Source organism: Staurois parvus, unplaced genomic scaffold (genome assembly GCF_062004578.1).
Source record: "Staurois parvus isolate SC_StPar_1 unplaced genomic scaffold, SC_StPar_1.0 ptg000428l, whole genome shotgun sequence".
In the NCBI taxonomy this organism is placed as follows: domain Eukaryota; kingdom Metazoa; phylum Chordata; class Amphibia; order Anura; family Ranidae; genus Staurois; species Staurois parvus.
In genome coordinates, this window is record NW_028318224.1 from 344161 (window position 1) to 367973 (window position 23813).

The window sequence follows — 23813 nt, forward strand, 5'->3', positions numbered from 1 at the left end:
GTGTACCCCAATATGACTCCAGTGTACCCCAATATGGCCTTAGTGTACTCCAATATGACCCCAGTGCACCCAATATGACCCCATTGTACCCAAATATGGCCTTGGTGTACTCCAATATAACCCCAGTGTACCATAATATGGCCTTGGTGTACTCCAATATGACCCTAGTGTACCCCAATATGACCCCAGTGTAGCCCAATATGACCCCAGCGTACCCCAATATGACCCCAGTGTACCCCAATATGACAAGAGAAGTCTATGGATAGACCAGTGCTCACTTACCTGCTTCCATGCAGGCAGACGGGTCTATTGGTGAGTGGAAATGGAAAAACAGAATGGTTGGCCGCACAAACAGCAATGTGGTGGATGAAATCCTTTATCGGAATCCTTTACATGCAATATGCAGGGGCGTCCCTAGGGTTGGTGTCACCCGGTGCGGTAACACTTGGTGGCATCCCGTCTGACCATCCCCTCAGAATGGATCGGATCTGCGGAGTGAGCATAATGGATCAGACTCCAATCTATTATGCTCCCCAATTCGCAGATCCGATCCATCCTGCAGGCTTTCTTTACAACTTTCCTTTTCGTGGAGCGGGTCCGGTGTCACCCCATGCGTTAGGTGTCACCCGGTGCGGCGCGTACCCCCCGCACCTGCCTAGGGATGCCCCTGGCAATATGATAAGAACATGACAGCTCCAAGGCAGGACAGAGGAGCACGAGACACGTTTCGCACGAGCACGGGCTTAGTCATGACTATTGGTCAGTGGTGTCAGAGATCTCCAGAATGGACTGCTGATTTTGAATGTTCACCCACTCACAAAGAAATGATCGGTCTAAAAATCGAATGTTCCGTGTCATGTAACACTGAGAGACAGAATAGCAACAAAACATTCAAAAGAAATGCATGTCTAACAAATGATGACTGATCTGCATGCTCATGAGGGAAATAAGTATTTGATCTCCTATCATTCAGCAGGATTTCTGGCTACCAGGTGTCTTTCATACAGGTAACAAGCTGAGATTAGAAGCAGTCTCTTAAAGGGAGTGCTGCTCATCTCATTTTGTTACCTGTATAAAAGACACCTGTCCACAGGAGCAATCAAACCATCAGATTCCAAACTCTCCACCATGGCAAAGACCAAACAGCTGTCCAAGGATGTCAGGGACAAGATTGTAGACCTACACAAGGCTGGACTGGGCTACCAAACTATTGCCAAGCAGCTTGGTGAGGAGGTGACAACAGTTGGTGCAATCATTCATAAATGGAAGAAACACAAAACAATGGTCAGTCTCCCTAGGTCTGGTGCACCATGCAAGATCTCACCTCGTGGAGTGTCAATGATCATGAGAACAGTGAGGAATCATCCCAGAACTACACGTGAGGATCTTGTCAATGATCTCCAGGCAGCTGGGACCACAGTCACCAAGAAAACAATTGGTAACACACTACGCCGACAAGGACTGAAATCCTGCAGTGCCCACAAGGTCCCTCTGCTCAAGAAAGCACATGTCCAGGCCCGTCTGAAGTCTGCCACTGAACATCTGAATGATGCCGAGGAGGACTGGTGGGAAGTGTTGTGGTCAGATGAGACAAAAATCCAGCTCATTGGCATCAACTCAACTCGCCGTGTTTGGAGGAGGAGGAATGCTGCCTATGACCCCAAGAACACCATCCCAACTGTCAAACATGGTGGTAGAAACATTCTGCTTTAGAGGTGTTTTTCTGCTAAGGGGACAGGACAACTGCACCTCATCAAAGGGACGATGGACAGGGCAATGTACCGTCAAATCTTGGGTGAGAACCTTCTTCCCTCAGCCAGGGCATTGAAAATGGGTCATAGATGGGTGTTCCAGCATGACAATGAACCAAAACACATGGCCAAGGCAACAAAGGAGTGGCTCAAGAAGAAGCACATTAAGCTCCTGGAGTGGCCTAGCCAGTCTCCAGACCTTAATCCGATTAAAAATCTGTGGAGGGAGCTGAAAGTTCGAGTTGCAAAACGTCAGCCACCAAACCTTAATGACTTGGAGAGGATCTGCTAAGAGGAGTGGGCCAAAATCCCTCCTGAGATGCGTGCAAACCTCCAGGAAACGTCTGACCTCTATGATTGCCAACAAGGGATTGGCCACCAAGTACTAAGTCATGTTTTGTGAAGGGGATCAAATCCTTATTTCCCTCATGAACATGCAGATCAGTCACCATTTGTTAGACGCATTTCTGCTGAATTTGTTGTTGTATTCTGTCTCTCAGTGTTACAATACACCGAACATTCTATGTTTAGACCAATCATTTCTTTGTGAGGGGCGAACATTCAACATCAGCAGGGGAGCAAATATGCATTTCCTTCACTGTATACTTTGAAGAAATCCTAGAGGTAAAATAAAACGTGAAGAAAAAAAATATTTTCCCACCAAGCTTAGTGATGGTGCCAATAGCTGGCCATGTACGACTTTCCTCCCAAGAAATAGAGCAGTTACACAGAGCAAGTAAAAAAAAAAAAAAAGAAAATCTCCATGAAATGACAGCAGCAAGCAATGGCTCTGCTTGGTCTGTCTGATGGATTCGGTGTCTTTATAACAAAATTAAAATTTCACCAAACAAGGCCTGGTTCCGAGGCCTGCACGGAATAAATGACAAAAGCAAACCGCTAACTCCTTTTGCTTATTCTTTGCTGCGCTCTCATCATCCATCTCTCCCCAGATTATATTTTCAGCTGAATTTAATGAAGATCATTTATTAGAGGAACGTTCGGGCCTTGCTCCGGCCTCAGACAGATGCACCGGCTAATATGAATCATTTCTTTAAATTGGATTATTTTGATGGAGGAACAGGCCCCTGCACTCTACGGCGTGGGGAAAGCTGCGGCGACTCGCACGAAATCGTGACAGGGAGGCCGTTTGCGCTCATTAAAAAACAATCTCGTGCGCGGAGCTGCATGCGGAAATATGGATGGTTATCATTTGCCATTGGTGACGCTGTTTGGGGGCTCGCCCCCCACCGCAAGTCCCGTTATACAATGCCGGGATAATGAGCGCACGCAAAGCACATTCCAGTTTTGTTTATTTAGAGAAAATGTGAAAATTACCGGCACTTCTTTCGGAAAATAGGTTTACGCCGACTACAACGATTCAAGGATGTAGGCTTCCACATCAGGGAGAAAAGGTCTGCCGGCACGACTGGTAAATCCCGGAATTGTTGGCAATGTTATTAACCACTTCAAGTCCGGACACTTTCCCCCCCTTCCAGTCTGGACACTTTCCCCCCCTTCCAGTCCGGACACTTTCCCCCCCTTCCAGTCCGGACACTTTCACCCCCCTTCCAGTCCGGACACTTTCCCCCACTTCCAGTCCGGACGCTTTCCCCCCCTTCCAGTCCGGACTCTTTCCCCCCCTTCCAGTCCGGACACTTTCACCCCCCTTCCAGTCCGGACACTTTCCCCCCCTTCCAGTCCGGACACTTTCCCCCCTTCCAGTCCGGACACTTTCCCCCCCTTCCAGTCCGGACTCTTTCCCCCCCTTCCAGTCCGGACACTTTCACCCCCCTTCCAGTCCGGACACTTTCCCCCCCTTCCAGTCCGGACACTTTCACCTCCTTCCTGTCCGGACACTTTCCCCCCCTTCCAGTCCGGACACTTTCACCCCCCTTCCAGTCTGAACACTTTCCCCCCCTTCCAGTCCGGACACTTTCCCTCCCTTCCAGTCCGGACACTTTCACCCCCTTCCAGTCCGGACACTTTCACCCCCTTCCAGTCCGGACACTTTCACCCCCCTTGCAGTCCGGACACTTTCACCCCCCTCCCTTCCTGTCCGGACACTTTCACCCCCCTTCCAGTCCGGACACTTTCCCCCCCCTTCCAGTCCGGGCACTTTCACCCCCCTTCCAGTCCGGACACTTTCCCCCCCTTCCAGTCCGGACACTTTCCCCCCCTTCCGGTCCGGACACTTTCCCCCCTTCCAGTCCGGACACTTTCCCCCCCTTCCGGTCCGGACACTTTCCCCCCTTCCGGTCCGGACACTTTCCCCCCCTTCCAGTCCGGACACTTCCCCCCCCCCCTTCATGTCCAGGGCCAATTTTCAGCTTTCAGCGATGTCACACTTTGAATGACAATTGCGCGGTCATGCATATGAATTTTTTAGCATTTTTTTGAGCCATTTTGGTGGTATTTATTCACCACTGGGATTTTTATTTTTTTTGCTATATAAATGAAAAAGTCCAACAATTTTGAAAAAAAAGTGTTTTTCTTACAAAATTTCGCAAATAAATAATCTTTCTTCATAAATTTTGGCCAAAATTTATCCAGTTATCTTTTTAGTAAAAAAAAAAAAACCCAAATTAGTTTATAACCAAAAACTATAATTTTTAAAACTTTTTTTTAAATTTTTATGTATTATTTTTATATTATTATTTATGTTTTTTTTTTTTTAACATACTGTCACCCTAGCAGTACAGTGTCACCATAGTGACACTGTAGTACCTGTGGGGGGGTGATGAAAAATTTTTTTTTTTTACACTGATTGCTTTTACACCCATAAAGGCTGTAAAAGCAATCATTTCTCCTTCTCTCTGGCTGCATTCTTGCAGCCATTGAGAAAAACTGTGTGAGCTGTAATTGGTCATAGCTTGTCACATGGTACCAGGGGTGGACTGACCATTCGAGCACTCGGGCACTGCCCGAGGGCCCGGGGTCAGTAGGAGGCCCCATGAGATGCCCCTGGTACCTTTCATGGGCTTTTTCATAGGCTTTTTTGGGTGTGGGTTAGGACACAGGGGCTCCATGATCCCCTATTGCCCGGGGGCCCCATGAGTTGTCAGTCCACCCCTGCATGGTACAAAACTGTTGTGAATAGCCTTGTACCATGTGACCTCTGTGATCATTCACAGATTTCACAAGTAGTAAGCAATGATGTCAGAAGTGACATCTTGCTTACTACTATTCATGATCACTGATTGGCCAATCAGTGATCACATGATTGGGACCTCACACAGAGGTCCTGTACAACGATCGGTGTTCCACTGTGTCCGGAGGACACAGCGGGCACCAGATCGTGGGAGAGCGCACAAGCAGGGAGCGGGGAGGCTGTTTATAAATGGCCGCCCACCCCTGCACTGCTCCCATCCATCCGTTTATATATATGGGCCAGACAGGAAGTGGTTAATAGGAGCCCAGTATCTTTTCTTACAGAGGGTCACTTCAGTGGTGTATTTAGGTTTTGTGCTGCCCTAGGCAACACAAAAATTGCCCCCCCCCCCGCAGAGAGAGACTGACATTGACCTACAACACCCCAGCCCCCCCCCCCGCCAAGAGAGCCTTCCACTATCATTGCCCCCCATACACCAGCCACCATCCCCCATGGTGAGAGAGAGAGAGAGACACTAACCTTCACAGCTCGACATGCGAGAGTATGCACCATTGTGAAGCCCGCAGACTCTCTCAGAACCCACCAGGTCCCCATGCCACGCCTGTCTCTTCTTCCAAGGGGCAGTGCTGCCCCCCCCTCGGAAAATGCCACCCTAGGCAAATGCCTTGTGGTAAATACACTCCTGAGTCACTTTCTACTTTGATTCAGATACAGTAACAGGTCTACATCAAACGCACTCTATAATGGCCAGGGGCGGACTGACCATTTGGAAACTCGGGCACTGCCCGAGGGCTCGGGGTCAGTAGGGGGCCTCATGAGATGCCCCTGGTACCTTTTTCATAGGCTTTTTTGAGTTTGGGCAAGGACACAGGGGCCCCATGATCCCCTATTGCCCGGGGGCCCCATGAGTTTTCAGTCCGCCCCTGATAATGGCAACGTCTTTCTAGAGCCCGCCCCTTTAACCCTTTTATACTTACCTTTACCACGCTCCCCTGTCACTCCTCTGGTGTGGGGGAGCATCTAGCTGTAGTGATATAGTGCTTGGGACTAGCAGCCAATCACCAGAGTCGAACGTTGTGAGGAGGAAAATTCATCGTCAACTCTGTGTAAGGTCCAAGAGATCCCAGTGCAATAGATTGGTATGGAAATGTGGGAAAGATAAATATATTTGGGTCAGTGGTTGGGCTTTAAATAGACTCACTTTTCCAAGAATGGGTGAGGGGACCGAGTTTCTTTAATAATTTATGAACTAATAAACAATATGGCCCATCCATCCTCATTGTGCTATATAACTGTGCAGCTTAAGGAGTTCTGCTTACTATATGGAGTTTTCTTTTTCTGTTTCTTACTACACATCCATAACTACACTAGTGATGGCCACCATGAACCGAACCCCATCTGTAAATCCATCTAAGCACCCCACATGGTTCTCTTGTAAGTGTTAACAATTACTAAACGCCCATCAATAAACTGGTGATGCCCACAATGAACCATCTTCCACCATTAAATCCAACTAAGCACCCTGAATGGTTCTCCTGTAAGTGTTAACAATTACTAAATGCCCATCAATTAACTGGGAATGCCCACAACGAAACCTCTTACACCTGTAAATCCAACTAAGAATCCTGAATGGTTCTCCTGTAACTGTTACCAATACTAAATACCCATCACTACACTGGTGATGCCCACCATTAACCCTCTTCCACCTGTAAATCCATCTAAGCACCCCAAATAGTTCTCCTGTACTCCTTTAAGTGGTAACAATTACTAAATGCCCATCACTTCACTGGTGATGCCCACCATGAACCGTCTTCCACTATTAAATCCGATTAAGCATCCCTAATGGTTCTCTTATAAGTGTTAACAATTACTATATGCTCATCAATAAACTGGTGATATTAACCATTGAACCCTCTTCTACCTGGAAATCCAACTAAGCACCCCAAATGGTTCTCCTGTACTCCTGTAAGTGTTAACAATTACTAAATGTACATCACTACACTGGTGATGCCCACCATAAACCCTCTTCCACCATTAAATCCGACTAAGCATCCTGAATGGTTCTCTTGTAAGTGTTAACAATTACTAAATGCCCATCAATAAACTGGTGATGCCCACCATGAATCCTCTTCTACCTGTAAATCCAACTAAACAACCCAAATGGTTCTTCTGTACTCCTGTAAGTGTTAACAATTACTAAATGTCCATCACTACACTGGTGATGCCCACGATGAACCCTCTTCCACCATTAAATCCGACTAAGCATCCTCAATGGTTCTCTTGTAAGTCTTAACAATTACTAAATGCCCATCAATAAACTGTTGATACCTATCATGAACCCTCTTCCACTCTTCCAAGCATCTTGAATGGTTCTCCTGTAAGTGTTACCAATTACTCAATACCCATCATTACACTGGTGATGCCCACCATGAACCCTCTTCCACTCTTACAAGCATCTTGAATGGTTCTCCTGTAAGTGTTACCAATTACTCAATGCCCATCATTACACTGGTGATGCCCACCAAGAAAACCTCTTCTATCTGTAACTCCAACTAAGCACCCCAAATGGTTCTCTCGAAAGCGTTACCAATTACTAAATGCCCATCTCTACACCAGTAAAGCCCACCATGAACCTTCTTCCACTTGTGATTCCAACGAAGAACTCCAAATGGTTCTCTTGTACGTGTTATCAGTTGGTCACTTTTGGTGACACTTACTTCCTGCCTATCAGCTTACAGTGCAATTATCAACTTTCACCTTTCCACAAGGACAGCTTTGAAATATTTGAATTAGATAATGAAAAAAAAAAAAAATCACAACTTTTGATGGAAATGATTAGTGAAGGCTGTTTTAACCTGATTGCTTGCAATTCGTATTTGACCCATTTGTTCATAAATGCGTATGGCCCAATATAAACACTATGGTCAACCAAAACACTTTTAGACAGAATTTTAAAGATTCAGATTTAGCGATGCCCCTGGGTGATAATCGGTTCTTTGCTGGTCACCTTAAAATTAACCCGTCAGTCATTTTAAATTTGTAATTGTAAAAGCCCTCCCAAAAAGCAAACATATCATGATGCCTACTTTTTGCTTCATCGATACTGTTTGGATACTTTGTTACAATGGACTCAGTTTCCCCACTTCATAGGTTAGTCCTGGCCACCCATCACTGCGTTCTAATTGGACAGAGGGACAGCCTGTGAGTGGGGAATTGTCTCAAAGTAATGAAAATAAAGAAATCATAACTAGAAATCATTTTTAAAAGGACAAGCACAAAAGTTTTATTTTAAATAAAGTAATACCTTAATAATAAAGTAATAAAATAGCTTCTGCATTGCCATTAAAAGTTTCATTTGCCAGTGAGGATCACTTTAAAGTGCCCATATATTGGATGTTTGCTGACGAAAGTTTGTTTTAAACTGTGTCTACTGAAACTGACCTCTCTATGGGTCCATGACTTGAAGGTCAAAAGATATCTTAATGGATGTCAAAAGGCTGGAATGGGGGATATTTTAGAGGCATTGATGTGTGTATGTGCTTACTGCATGACTGCTCCAATTGTAACCCCCATTCCTCATATGACGCAGGCACTCTCTTCAAATGCCATATCTGTCAAACTTGGTCAACCCTGGGAGCTAAACCGACATATAAAATCAGCATTCCAAAAAAAATACAAAACAAATAAAATTATATATATACTGTATATATACACACACACACACACATATATATATATATATACATACACACACGCACACGCACATATATATATACACTATATTGCCAAACTATATTGACAAAAGTATTGGTCGCCGGCCTTTCCACGCACATGAACTTTAATGGCCCCCAAGTCTTAGTCCGTAGGGTCAATATTGAGTTGGCCCCGCCCTTTGCAGCTATAACAGCTTCAACTCTTCTGGGAAGGCCGTCCACAAGGTTTAGGAGGGTGTCTATGGGAAGGTTGGACCATTCTTCCAGAAGCACATTTGTCAGTTCAGGCACTGATGTCGGGGGAGGAGGCCTGGCTCGCAGTCTCCGCTCTAATTCATCTCAAAGGTGTTCTATGGGGTTGAGGTCAGGACTCTGTGCAGGACAGTCAAGTTCCTCCACCCCAAACTGGCTCCTCCATGTCTTTATGGACTTTTCTTTGTGCACTGGTGTGCAGTCATGTTGGAACAGGAAGGGGCCATCCCCAAACTCTTCCCACAAAGTTGGCAGCATGAAATTGTCCAAAATCTCTTCTTATGCTGATGCCTTAAGAGATCCCTTCACTGGAACTAGGGGGCCAAAAGCCCAACCCCTGAAAAACAACCCCACAGCATAATCCCCCCTCCATCAAAGTTTACATTTGGCACTATGCAGTCAGGCATCCATCCGTACATTGGATTGCCAGACTGAGAAGTGTGATTGGTCACTCCAGAGAACACGGCTCCTCTGCTACATAGTTGCATAGTTAGTCTGGCTGAAAAAAGTCCATCCAGTTCAACCATTAAACTCTAGAGTCCAGTGGCGGTGTGCTTTACACCACGGCATCCGATGCTTTGCATTGCACTTGGTGATGGAAGGCTTGGATGCAGCTGCTCGGCCATGGAAACCCATTCCATGAAGCTCTCTACGCACTGTTGTTGTGCTAATCTGTAGGCCTCATGAAGTTTGGAGGTCTATTGCAAACAGTTAGTGACTTCTGCATACTGTGCACTTCAGCATGCGCTGACCCCACTGCCATTTTACGTGGCCTACCACTTAGTGGCTCAGTCGCTGTTGTTCTCAGTTTTCACGGATGGACTTATTGCACAGGTGGCCACCTATCACGGGACCACGCTTGAATTCACTGAGCTCCTGAGAGCGACCCATTCTTTCACCAATGCTTGTAGAAGCCGTCTGCATGCCTAGGAGCTTGATTGTTTACACCTGTGTCCATGGAGGGGATTGGAACACCTGAATCCAATTATTTGGATTTGGCAATATAGTATATATATATATATATATAAAAAACAAATATTCCGACAATATTTGGACAATCTGAGATTTCAATATTGCATTTCAAAAATTCTGAATGTTTTTCAAAAACATATGGAAGTGACATCTCTGGTTTCTATTTCAGGAAACTATAAGAGAGCGTCTTACAAAAGAAATCGTTTCTACTTTCAAGAGGGAATGGGGTTGTCAGGAAGAGCTGAAAGTCACTGCTAGAAGGGGGAACAGAGGGTGCTGATCTGTTAAGTCACTACTGTTAGGGAGGAGCAGGAGAATGAGCCACAACTGTGAGGGGAGCAGGGTGAGCTGACCTGCTGAGTCACTTCCAGGAGAAGATAGCAGGGTGAGCTGAGCTGCTGAGTCCCTGCCAGAAGAAGAGAGCAGGGTGAGCTGCGCTGCTGAGTCACTGCCAGGAGAAGAGAGCAAGGTGAGCTGAGCTGCTAAATCACTGCCAGGAGAAGAGAGCAGGATGAGCTTAGCTGCTGAGTCACTGCCAGGAGACAAGAGCAGGGTGAGCTGAGCTGCTGAGTAACTGCCAGGAGAAGAGAGCAGGGTGTGCTGAGCTGCTGAGTCACTGCCAGGAGAAGAGAACAGGGTGAGCTGAGCTGCTGAGTCACTGCCAGGAGAAGAGAACAGGGTGAGCTGAGCTGCTGATTCACTGCCAGGAGAAGAGAGCAGGGTGAGCTGAGCTGCTGAGTTACTGCTAGGAGAAGAGAGCAGGGTGAGCTGAGCTGCTAAGTCACTGCTAGGAGAAGACAGCAGGGTGAGCTGAGCTGCTGAGTCACTACCGGAGGGGCAGAACAAGATGAGTTGAACTACTGAGTTACTGCTAAGAGAGTGGAACTGGGTGAGCTGTTGAGTCACTGCTGGGAGAGGGCATCTGAGCTGCTGAGTCACACTTGTGAGGGGAAGCATAGGGAGCTGAGCTGCTGAGCCACTCCTGGGAGGGGTAGCAGAGGGATCTGAGCTGCTAAGCCACGGTTGGGAAGCAGAAGCTATGTTGCTAAGTCACTGCTGAGAGGAAAGACCTGAGCGGATGATGAAACACTGCTGGGAGGGGGACACTGTGCAGATAAATCACTGCTGGGAGGGTAAGCTGCACTGCTGTTGAGTATCTTCTGGGAAAAGGGGAGAATGAGATCTGCAGTTCCGGCAGCTACAAAGGCTATTGAGAGTTTTTTTTTTTTTGGGGGGGGGGGCAAGGCTCTTGTATAGGAAACCTGAGCAGAGCGATATATGTTGAGCTCCAGTGTCTGAAAATGCTAGCTGCTTGGCTGTCCAGGGTAAATCTTCTGACAGCAGAACTGGAACAGGTATCAAGTGGGAATTCAAAAAATAAATATCACACCAGGACTTCTCCAAGGTCCTCGTTCATGATGGTCTGTAAAATCTATTTGATCTGCCACATGGGATAGTGTTTAACACAAATAAAATCTCCAAATGAGCAACCTCCAGACCCTCCGCTTAACTGAACTGTATTAAAACTTCCTTGCTAAGGTAAGCGAACCCTCTGCCGCAGCATAATAAATCCTTGCGTATTTTTTTGCTTTTGGCAATCCATAGACAAGACTTTCTATCTGACTTGATGTTTTCCTTAGCTAATGACTGCTTAATTAGCATACCCCGGAAAAAGCGAGGTAATAGCTATGAGATAATGCTCCAATTAAATCCATTTCACAAAAACACAAAGTCATTTTTTGACCGCAAGATGAAAACCTACAATAAACAAAAAGCAAAAAAAAAACCCAGAAGCCTGCTGTACGGAACTTCATCAATAAGATATTAAAGTATGTATTGGAATTAGGAAACCTTCAAAGACACACATATATCTGTAGAGTTGTAGCTTTCATATTTAGGAAATAAGCGCTGTGTTCTTGGTGCTGTGAAGTGTATAAAATCAGAAAAATCATTTTATTTCCATCTTAAAGCTGAACCTCAGGCAAAAATTAAAAAAAAAAAACACAAAGGAATGCATAGCTAGAAGTAGTTAGTCACAGTCAACTGGACTTGTTCACTAATATTGAAGAAATCTCTTAGATTCTCCAAGCCACTTATTCAGTTCTAACGAGTGCCAGGAAGGTATCCCCAACATTTATATGCTGATTGTCCAAAAACAGGATGAGAGTGTCAGGAATGGACTCGCCAATAGTGGTGGGACTCACCTGCCTTGTGGGTTGCAGTACCAGGACTGGCCAGCGGGTGCTCTCAACAACCAGAGGCTCACTCCGGCAATTAGCCACCGTCTGGGGCTGATTGCAGGTGGTGTATTTAAGGGATGGCCAGACCTGCAGTCAGTGCCTTCTTGTACTGTTTGCTTGGCCCTGGTTTCCTGATCCTGTTACTTCTGTCCTGACTCTGCTTGAACTCTGCCTGTACTGACCTCGGCTAGTCCTGACCACTCTCCCGCCTGCTCCTGGTACTCCGTTTGCCCGTTTGCTACTGACCCGGCCTGCCTGACTACTCTTGTATTGTATGTTTGTTATCTGTTGGAGGTTTGGTTCAGTTTGTTTGCACTGTGTTTAGGTTTAGTTTTGCACTGTGTTTGTATTGTTAGTCTTAATAAATTATATTATTTACTATATCTGAAGCCTGCGTTTCCCTGTGTCAGTCCACACACTTCTGGTCATACCCGCATCCCTGACAGAGAGATGTGAAATTTGTGAAACCTTCCTGTTCTAGTTCCATCCTTGATGTTAGGAAGTCTACATGAGATGCACATTTTGGACAGAGAGGACAACTGGTTTGTAAGAGGCGTGGAAGAGGTAATCTACTTTATACTGGAACAGAGTTGCAGGCCTTTAAAGTTGAACTGCAGGAATTCAGCCACTTTGTAAAATCTGCTTGCTTTCTATAAGTTAAGTCCAACAAGGTGCATGCCACCTCCTGAACGTATCTCTTTAATTCAATTTGACAATTTTATGGAGCACTAGGAGTACAGCTATCACTACACTTTTGGGGCTCTGATAGGAGACAGGAGAGACACTATTTTCTTCCTGTTGCTGTTCTTTTACAGAAGCCTTAATAGAAAACGCTCTGTGATTGGGCAGGAGGGGAGGGGTGGGCACAGCAGCTGCATGCAATTCTGCAGCCTCAGTAATTGAGAACAGTGGGCACTAGCCTTTGAAGTGGGTGGTGCTGTGTCTTCAAACTAACTACCTATGTGCACTAGCTATAATACTGAAGCCTGTTACTTGTTGTTGCTGACCTGGATTGCCTGACTATTCTCCCATCATCTGCCCTATTTGCTGCCTTTGTTGACTACCCTTTTACTTGCTATCTGCCAAGACCCCTGCCTGAACTTTATTCTTTCTAGCCAAGTTTACTGTCTATTCTCTGCTGACCTGGTGTAAGGGAATTCCTGTAAAACGGCTGGTGAATAGAAATGTGCATGCGCATGGAAAAATCCAGAGAATAGTGACCAGACGTGCACGGGCGCACAGAAATGCGCGATCGCGCACGTGCACATGCACGGCAAAGATTGGCACCAGACGGACTATTATTGTTCCTGACTTGACTCTTGATTCCTCTCCTGCTTGATACTCGTTCCTGACCTCGGCTCTGCTCCTTACTTTGGCTTGCTTATGATTCGATACCTCGCTGTCCGCCCGTTGATGACCCCGGCTATTCCTGTGACATTGCTCCTGTCTCCCATCCCAGCTTCCTGCCTTGCTCTGGTGCACGCCTGACGATCTACCATACCAGCTCTACATATCGTTACTGTTCCTGGATCGGTGGTTCATCAGTCTTTTAAGGACTCCAGCTGCAAGTGCTTCAAGCAACATCTGCTGGCACTCTTGTCCCTCTGGTCCTTAGACACCCTCTGTTCCACTGCCAGTGGGGTCAGGGCTAGTGACACAAGTGAGGCCGAACTCATCATTTCAGTCTCCTATCAGGTATGTGACACCTGGACTGTCTGACATCTCTACTTGAAATTTGCCATGAACTCTGCTTGATCCTTTCTGCACTCTAGCCTCCTGCATCTACACTGTAGCCTGCTGCCTCATTGGTGGTGCAATTCCAAGGTCTAACAACCTGGTGCTAGTCACAACAAAGAGTTCCAGAAACCATTTGGTTTCAGGCCTAACCGCACCACCAGCAGCTCTGGTGAAGAAGACCAACTGGTAATTCGAATTTGTGGTCTGAGAGAGTCCACATCACCTGTCAGAAGGTATCGTAATGGGGAGGGCAGGGATAGATAAAAAGAATGGTGGTTTGTAAAGATGTAGAGAAAGATTTGGTTGAATTAATTGCTTGCACTAGATGGCTGAAGATGTGTGAATTGTCAAATCTCCATGCTAAAGAATTTACAGCATCATTATACATGGAAGACAGATGCTATGGAAGGTCTCCACCCCTGTTAGGAATGGTTGTTCTAGTCTGGTGTAAATAATCTCTTTCACTCTTGTGATTCAATTGTCCTCTTTTAAGGATGCTAAGTGGCTCAATTAGAAGAAAAGGGATGGGTGGGGTTGAGGAGACGGAAGGGAAAGTGTGGGAATTTATGGAGGAAATTAGAAGATTTGGCCCGGATGGATGGAAGTGGACAGAGTCAAGGGGGAGGTTATGGTTGAAAATAAAAGGCTAGATGAAACTAAAGAGAAGCATGGGGCCATTTAAAGAAAAATAAGGTGCAGAGACTGACAAAAGGAAAGGGAAGACTTGGACTGGACAAAAGGAAGAGTAGACAGAGTAAAGGGGGAGGTCAAGGTTGGTAGGTAGCTGGGGTTTGGAGGAATGGAAAAGTAGCAGGGTCAAGAAAGGGGAGGTGTAAGGACTGCCAAAGGAGAAGAATAGGCTAAGATTGGACAGAAGAAAGGGCAGACAGTGTGAAGGGGGCACATGACCATGTGGAGGCAAGGGTGGTGGGTAAAGCTAGATGGAAGAAACAGAGGTAGGGAGGGCAGACTCAGGCAGAAAAAAGATATGTTTCACTGGACTAGATTAATGCTTGGCAAGCAAAAAAACTGAATAACCTAAATCACAAGATAAATTAATTTCATCCCAGCCATAAATATTAACAAGCATATTTCCAGGCCCATGCTTTCCAGGCTGTGAGCGGGTTAAGAAACCAGACTAGAGATAATGCCATGGAAGGAGGACTTCTGTTCATCACTTAGGCTCAAATTAGCAGCTCAGATTCACTCATCCATCTTCTGCAAACTGCACACACACAATGCTGACTTCAACTCAAACACAGTTATATTTAAAGCATCTATCATGTCAGCTGTGATTTAGATGGTGAATTTCTTAATTGTCTTCCTTTATTTCTCCATATGTCTTTTTCAAGGCATTAGCTGTTCTCGCCGAAGTCTTAGAGCTGCTATCTGAATTTCCCGAGAATGCTGGCCCATCAGTCTTTAACATTGTTACAAGGGTAATTTAGGTATACAGGAAAGCAGCGGCACACCGTTGCAATCTTGCAGCATGCTATCATTTTTTTTTTTTAAATGGAATGTAGAGAGATACATGGAAAAACAATGTCAAGGCTGCAGGTGATTTGGTGGACTGGACAGATTAAAGCCTATTTAAAAAAGAACCCCGTCACCCTGAGCTTCCAAGAATGGAAGCCTTTTTTTCAATGGTCATCTGGTTGGCCCAAGGATGTCCTTGGTCCTTCCTCATCTTTTCCTGTGGTAGAAGTGGGTGCGCTTCCACTTTAACCATCCTGCTACCTTAAAATGACAAATGGTAAAAAATGGAATACTTACCTTTCCTGCAGAAACTGCAATCTTCTATGTGGGTATGTTACCCACAGTCACATCAATGGTCACACAAACTCTTAATAGTTAAGGGAACTGATGCTCAGGCAGAGCTGGCCAGTCTGTAGGTTGGCCTAAAGCTACGATTCTCCTCTCCAGCAGAGATAACATGACCAGTGTTACAGCATTAGGTCTACAGAATTTTTGGAAAATTCATTTGTCTACCAACAATGTGAATTTTAAGGTGAAAATAGATGTGCCATCCTAACAAGACACAGTTCCTCCTATATCTAAATTTCCAGTACTAATTCTATTCTCAAATTAAGACTGCACAATTAAAAAAAAAAATAATATGCTACATATTTGACTATTTAATTTGACACCATGACTTTTTTTAGTTGTTGGTTGAATTGACTTGGTTGTTGTCAAGACATTTGGCTGATAACCTGATACACAACATGATAACAGATAGAAAAACGTCTGTAACCCAACTGGTTGTAAAACTGCCTTGCACCAGGCTTACCTCATTGTCACATGTTAATGGTTAAATCTACATATTCTTAAACTTGTAAAGTGTATCTGTAACCTGAACCTTTTTTATGTTTTCAATATACATAGTAAATGTTTTTGTTCTTGTTGTTTCTGGTAAGATGTTTCTTCACTTGCTGTTTTAGAGGCACAATAGGAAGTGAAGGAAAATCTCTCCCAACTGTCACCAGACCAAGTTTGCTCATTTAAGGATATCCCCTCAACTCTTGTTCCAGTGGAAACTGTAGAAAATTGGATTTCTCTTCACTCTCTGTACCAGTGTCAATGGTCACCGGGACAAATAGAGAAGGGGAATCTCCCCAGCAGAGACACAGACAGTGATATAAGCCTGATGGGGTTCCAACCATTCCATACGCTATCCAAAAGTACAAAAAAAAAAGTTTTGACCACAGGTAATGTATACTTTAAGAACTGCAATGACCAGATATTTAGCTAATAATGGCTCTATTTCAGCTTGTCTTTGCACAATTAATCTTGAAGAAAGGCAACTGTAGATACCATGAACCTTGTTAAAATTATCATGTTACAATAAAAATGACTTAGTTCTCACTCTTGCTTTTCCATCCAGTCTTGTCACTTAGCCAGACGTTGTCTCCGATTGACCTACCTGTGCTAGTCCTTGTTTCCAGAGGCTCCTGAAGTATCTCAGTAAGGGCGGTTGGCATCTTTCGGCCTCTTGAGTTGCACTTTCAGCCTCTTCATGCCAATCTGAAAGCCATTCATGGCCTGGATGGCCGCCTGGGCACTGGCAGGATTGTCAAAACTCACAAAACCTGTCAAAATACGAAGCGATGTGGGGGCTTAACAAGCCGAATTTATCGGAGGACCAAACACAGATAATGTAATTGCTAGGGATGAGGATGAGAAGGAAGGAATTTAACAGAGGTAGATGATCATGTTGCATATCCTAAAAAGCAGCACCCATCATATTTAGCGGACAATGGTAACTTTCCAGGTTAAAACCAGCAAAGAAGAGCCACACCCTATCATCCGTTCCTGAAACTCAAGAAAGTTTAAGATTCTGTCATGTAGATATCACAGTGCTCCAAAAAACCAACCCAAGCCAAAGTCAACTGAACAAGCTACTAAACTGAAAACCAACAGAAAACCATTTGAAGTATATCTAATGAAATAATTATTCATCCGTGTGTCAAAAACTTTACAACAAGATATCTATTTTTACTACACGAAATATAAACTATTATCAAATCAGCAGTTTTTATAATCCACAACTTTCCCAGAAAAACGTTCCACCAACATTAACAAGCAAGCCCTTACATTATGTCACTTAATAATATAGATTTGATTCTGGAAATGTTCTCCTCTGTTTAAAACAAATTGGACCACACCTTACGGGGGTTTTGCTTCCCTCTAGATCAGGGGTCTCCAAACTTTATAAACAAAGGGCCACTGTACTGTCCTTCAAATTTAATGGGGCTGGACTGTGGCCAGTGAGGGAAGAAAATGTCTTGGCATCAGTGGGAATAAACAATGCCCCATCATTAGTATCAGTGAGAGGAATAGTGTCCCATCATTGGTATCAATGGAAGGAATAGAGCCCCATCATTGGTGTCAGTGAGAGGAAAAGTGTCCCGTCATTGGTATCTGTGGGAGGAATAGTGCCCCATCATTGGTGTCAGTGGGAGGAATAGTGCCCCATCATTGGTGTCAGTGGGAGGAATAGTGCCCCATCATTGGTGTCAGTGGGAGGAATAGTGCCCCATCATTGGTGTCAGTGGGAGGAATAGTGCCCCATCATTGGTATCAGTCAGTGGGAGGAATAGTGTCCCATCATTGGTATCTGTGGGAGGAATAGTGTCCCATCATCGGTATCAGTGGGAGGAATAGTGCCCCATCATTGGTGTCAATGGAAGGAATAGAGCCCCATCATTGGTATCTGTGGGAGGAATAGTGCCCCATCATCGGTATCAGTGGGAGGAATAGTGCCCCATCATTGGTATTAATGGTAGGCATAGTGCTCCATCATTGGTATGAATGAGAGGAATAGTGCCCCATCATTGGTGTCAGTGGGAGGAATAGTGTCCCATCATTGGTATCTGTGGGAGAAATAGTGCCCCATCATTGATATCTGTGGGAGGAATAGTGCCCCATCATTGGTATCTGTGGAAGGAATAGTGCCCCATCATTGGTATCTGTGGGGGTAATAGTGCCCCATCAATAATATCAGTGGGAGGAATAGTGCTCCATCATTGGTATCAGTGGGAGGAATAGTGCCCCATCATTGGTATCAGTGAGAGGAATAGTGTTCCGTCATTGGTGTCAGTGGGAGGAATAGTGCCCCATCATTGGTATCAGTGAGAGGAATAGTGTCCCATCATTGGTATCAGTGGGAGGAATAGTGCCCCATCATTGGTATCAGTGAGAGGAATAGTGTCCCGTCATTGGTGTCAGTGGGAGGAATAGTGTCCCATCATTGGTATCAGTGGGAGGAATAGTGTCCCATCATTGGTATCAGTGAGAGGAATAGTGTCCCATCATTGGTATCAGTGAGAGGAATAGTGTCCCGTCATTGGTGTCAGTGGGAGGAATAGTGCCCCATCATTGGTATCAGTGGGAGGAATAGTGTCCCATCATTGGTATCAGTGAGAGGAATAGTGTCCCGTCATTGGTATCAATGGAAGGAATAGAGCCCCATCATTGGTGTCAGTGGGAGGAATAGTGTCCCATCATTGGTATCTGTGGGAGGAATAGTGCCCCATCATCGGTATCAGTGGGAGGAATAGTGCCCCATCATTGGTATTAATGGGAGGCATAGTGATCCATCATTGGTATGAATGAGAGGAATAGTGCCCCATCATTGGTGTCAGTGGGAGGAATAGTGCCCCATCATTGGTATCTGTGGGAGAAATAGTGCCCCATCATTGATATCTGTGGGAGGAATAGTGCCCCATCATTGGTATCTGTGGGAGGAATAGTGCCCCATCATTGGTATCTGTGGGGGTAATAGTGCCCCATCAATAATATCAGTGGGAGGAATAGTGCTCCATCATTGGTATCAGTGGGAGGAATAGTGCCCCATCGTTGGTATCAGTGGGAGGAATAGTGCCCCATCATTGGTGTCAGTGGGAGGAATAGTGCCCATCATTGGTGTCAGTGGGAGGAATAGTGCCCCATCATTGGTGTCAGTGGGAGGAATAGTGCCCATCATTGGTATTAGTGGGAGGAATAGTGCCCCATCATTGGTATTAGTGGGAGGAATAGTGCCCATCATTGGTGTCAGTGGGAGGAATAGTGTCCCATCATTGGTATCTGTGGGAGGAATAGTGCCCCATCATCGGTATCAGTGGGAGGAATAGTGCCCCATCATTGGTATTAATGGGAGGCATAGTGATCCATCATTGGTATGAATGAGAGGAATAGTGCCCCATCATTGGTGTCAGTGGGAGGAATAGTGCCCCATCATTGGTATCTGTGGGAGAAATAGTGCCCCATCATTGATATCTGTGGGAGGAATAGTGCCCCATCATTGGTATCTGTGGGAGGAATAGTGCCCCATCATTGGTATCTGTGGGGGTAATAGTGCCCCATCAATAATATCAGTGGGAGGAATAGTGCTCCATCATTGGTATCAGTGGGAGGAATAGTGCCCCATCGTTGGTATCAGTGGGAGGAATAGTGCCCCATCATTGGTGTCAGTGGGAGGAATAGTGCCCATCATTGGTGTCAGTGGGAGGAATAGTGCCCCATCATTGGTGTCAGTGGGAGGAATAGTGCCCATCATTGGTATTAGTGGGAGGAATAGTGCCCCATCATTGGTATTAGTGGGAGGAATAGTGCCCATCATTGGTGTCAGTGGGAGGAATAGTGCCCCATCATTGGTGTCAGTGGGAGGAATAGTGCCCATCATTGGTGTCAGTGGGAGGAATAGTGCCCCATCATTGGTGTCAGTGGGAGGAATAGTGCCCCATCATTGGTGTCAGTGGGAGGAATAGTGCCCATCATTGGTATTAGTGGGAGGAATAGTGCCCCATCATTGGTATTAGTGGGAGGAATAGTGCCCCATTGTTGGTGTTAGCAGGAGGAATAGTGCCCTATCACTGGAATAAATGGGGGGAATAGTGCCCCATCATTGATCTTAATGGGAGGAATAGTGCCCCATCATTGATATTAGTGGAAGGAAAAGTGCCCCATCATTGATATTAGTGGGAGGAATAGTGTCCTATCGTTCGTATCAATGGGAGGAATAGTGCCCCATCATTGAAATCATTGGGAGGAATAGTGGCTCATTGTCAGTGTCAGTGGCAAGAACTAAGCCCCACTGTTGATGAATGTGGGGGCAATAATGACCCAAGGGCCAGATAAAAGCAAGCAAAGAGCCGCATCTGGCCCTTGGACCACAGTTTGGAGACCATTGCTCTAGATTAAGAGCTCTTTTTGTTAATTTTATTTCAAACTGACAACCTATGTTGCTGGATCACAGAAACAAAGTTAGGAAAATACTAAGGAGTACAAATAAAAAAAAATATAATTTTGGGTGTTATTTTTTATTAAGGGGCCCTTTCAGGGCAAAGTGCAAAGTGACGGTGCCTCCCGATAGCTCATCATCACCAGATCTTGTGGTTATCCCACTGTCCACTATGAGTAAATCGTGGTGTTAGAACTTATGTTGCCCTACGTGGCAGTGTTTGGGCCCTGTGGTTGGCCATTCAAGTCCGGGGACTGCTGCACGGTGGAAGTCACATACTTCCCATACCCAGAAGTTTGGCTGTATTAGAGCAACAAGGCTCTGATTGAAACAGGGAGGCAGCAATAGAGTGTAGATGGTCAAGTGGGTGGTGGTCCTTGCTAGGTGGAATATCAGGAACCATTGTTAGTTTGACCAAGTCTTTGTCCCTTTAAGGTCAACACATGCTGTGTTGGCCTAGAAGAAGGCTACACAAAACCCATCTTTACTTCTGCCAAAAAAAAAAAAAATAATAATTTTTCCTGAACCCCCAAGAGCGTTTGATACACTCCCCTGATTAATTACATTGATCTATTATTAGCTTTTAGCAATTATAACTTTGGATATTATTGGCTGCATGAAAATTATATATCATTTTGGGTGTTATTTTTTATTAAGGGGCCCTTTCAGGGCAAAGTGCAAAGTGACGGTGCCTCCTGATAGCTCATCATCACCAGATCATGTGGTTATCCCACTGTCCACTATGAGTAAATCGTGGTGTTAGAACTTCTGTTGCCCTACGTGACAGTATTTGGGCCCTGTGATTGGCCATTCAAGTCTGGGGACTGCTGCAGGGTGGAAGTCACATGCTTCCCATACCCAGAAGTTTGGCTGTATTAGAGCAACAAGGCTCTGATTGTAACAGGGAGGCAGCATAGAGTGCAGATGGTCGAGTGGGTGGTGGTCCTTGCTAGGTGGACTATTAGGAACCATTGTTACTTTGACCAAGTCTCTTTGTCCCTTTAAGGTCAACACATGCTGTGTTGGCCTAGAAGAAGGCTACACAAAACCCATCTTTACTTCTGCCAAAAAAAAGCCCAAAAATAATTTTTCCTGAACCCCCAAGAACGTTTGATACACTCCCCTGATTAATTATATTGATCTATTATTAGCTTTTAGCAATTAGAACTTTGGATATTATTGACTGCAAGAAAATTATCCAGCGTTTTTTTTTTGTTTTTGCCATTACTATGTCATGCAGTAAAGAACTCCAACTGATCAAAAAAAAACCTGATCATAAACAATATTGTTCTTGTACTTTAGCTTTGATGGTAAAGGGTTTTAAACCCGAATGAAGTCATTATTTTTACTGGAAGTTACTGTTCACTAAATGGCCTTCTTTTTTTGAGGGGGGTCAGTGAAGTCACTCCTGTGGCACTTGCTGACTAGAATTAGAAGCCTTCAGCTGATAAGACCCATTAGATTGAAAAAACTATGTCCACGGGTGGTGTTTTGGTTCAGCAGATGCTGTGTGATTGCTTTGATGTGGGGCATTTATCTACAGACCTGTCAGGTAAGGCATTACCAAAGGAATATTTGGAAAATTACCCACGATATATTGAGCTTGTAGAATAGAGCTTGTAGAAATGACTATCTATTAAGGTTCCAGAAAAAGTATTAGCTGAGTAGTTGGAACAGAGGTCATCGTGGCTTCAGCTACAATCAGACCCCAAGCAACTCCATTTCAGGACATTAGTGGACCTAAGGCAAAAGATTTGGTCCTTTTATCACTTTTATTGGAAAACTGGAATCTCAAAGCCAAAAACTTTTACGTGCGTTTGCTCAGGTTTCACAAGTACTCAGCTCTGCACTTTTGCAAGTCTTTATTATAATTTAAATACAACATATATGTACATTGACACGTGTTGATTTGCATGTTTTGATGTTGATTTGTTGGGTAGTGTTAGCATGGTGAGGAATTAAGGATCAATTACCACTTGGTACTTTTTATATATTTTTGTTTGCACACGGTTCGTAAGTACTTAGCGCTTCCTATAATTTCAATATATGAATTATAGCACATGTTGATTTGCATACGCTTGAGTTGTGTGTCTCAAACAGCCTTCCTCAACCTTTTCAACGTAGAGGAACCCTTGAAGTAATTTCCCGGTCTCAGGGAACCTCTGCTAAAAAGCCCTGCACCCTATGAATACGTGTTTAGCACGAAACACATCAGGTGGGCTACAGCATCTGGACATCTAGCCACCGCTGATGGCCATCCTGAATTTTTGTGCCTGCCTTAAAGGGGGACCCTGGATGCCTGTGACTGCTTGATGAATCTTGGAATCTTGACATTACGAGTGAGCAGAGTATAAGGTGGAATGCAGCCCGACCAGAATACTGACAACCTAGGTGTTTGACGAGAAAGTAAACTTCTCTCATGCGTATTTAATACGCACTTCTGGTGAGTGCGCATTCCATTTATCTCACAGTTTTCACCTCTGGATTATATACCTTCACCACAGACAAGGTTCCTGCAAGATTTATATGTTATATATCTTGCGATCTGGACATTATAGTTTAGTGCGATCATTTCTCACATTATATACTGTGCCTTCTATAACGGCGTTGCATACTTTTGATACTTCTGCTGCCATTTGCACTCTATTTCCTAACGCTGCACTGTTTTTATTGTTTGTATATTGCTTATAGCGCTGCACCTATATATTGTCTACATTTCTCTGGAAGGTTTATTGGTTGCCTTTTTTTGGTGTTCCAGCTGCTTGTCTCTCACATCATTAACAGTTTTTAAGGGAGCGCTCGCTAGAATATTTATCTCATATAATTTAAATACAACATATATGTACATTAACACGTGTTGATTTGCATGTTTTGATGTTGATTTGTTGGGTAGTGTTAGCATGGTAAGGAATTAAGGATCAATTACCACTTGGCACTTGTTATATATTTTTGTTTGCACACGGTTCGTAAGTACTTAGCGCTTCCTATCATTTCAATATATGAATTATAGCACATGTTGATTTGCATACGCTTGAGTTGTGTGTCTCAAACAGCCTTTCTCAACCTTTTCAACGTAGAGGAACCCTTGAAGTAATTTCCCGGTCTTAGGGAACCTCTGCTAAAAAGCCCTGCACCCTATGAATACGTGCTTAGCACGAAACGCGTCAAGGGGGGTACAGCATCTGGACATCTAGCCACCGTTGGTGGCCATCTCAGGGAACCTCTGCTAAAAATGACTGCATCTGCAACTCATGATGCTTTAGTGTGATGGTCAGTGGGAAAAAATGCTTCTTACACTTG

The 23813-nt window shown here is 44.7% G+C and overlaps 1 protein-coding gene across 8 annotated transcripts in view; it reads right to left on the reverse strand.

Annotated features, from left to right (window-relative positions):
- The window catches only part of CELF4 (CUGBP Elav-like family member 4), a 1398731-nt gene that overhangs the window by 22040 nt on the left and 1352878 nt on the right, over nt 1-23813 (reverse strand). For 6 of the 8 annotated variants that reach the window (XM_089687534.1, XM_089687538.1, XM_089687536.1 and 3 more), the window contains one exon: nt 16695-16860. The exons of the other annotated variants lie outside the window; for them this stretch is intronic. In XM_089687534.1, coding sequence (XP_089543660.1) covers nt 16733-16860 — 128 coding nt within the window. In that variant the 3' untranslated portion in view covers nt 16695-16732. The remainder of the gene's footprint in view (nt 1-16694; nt 16861-23813) is intronic. 8 annotated transcript variants of the gene reach the window in all.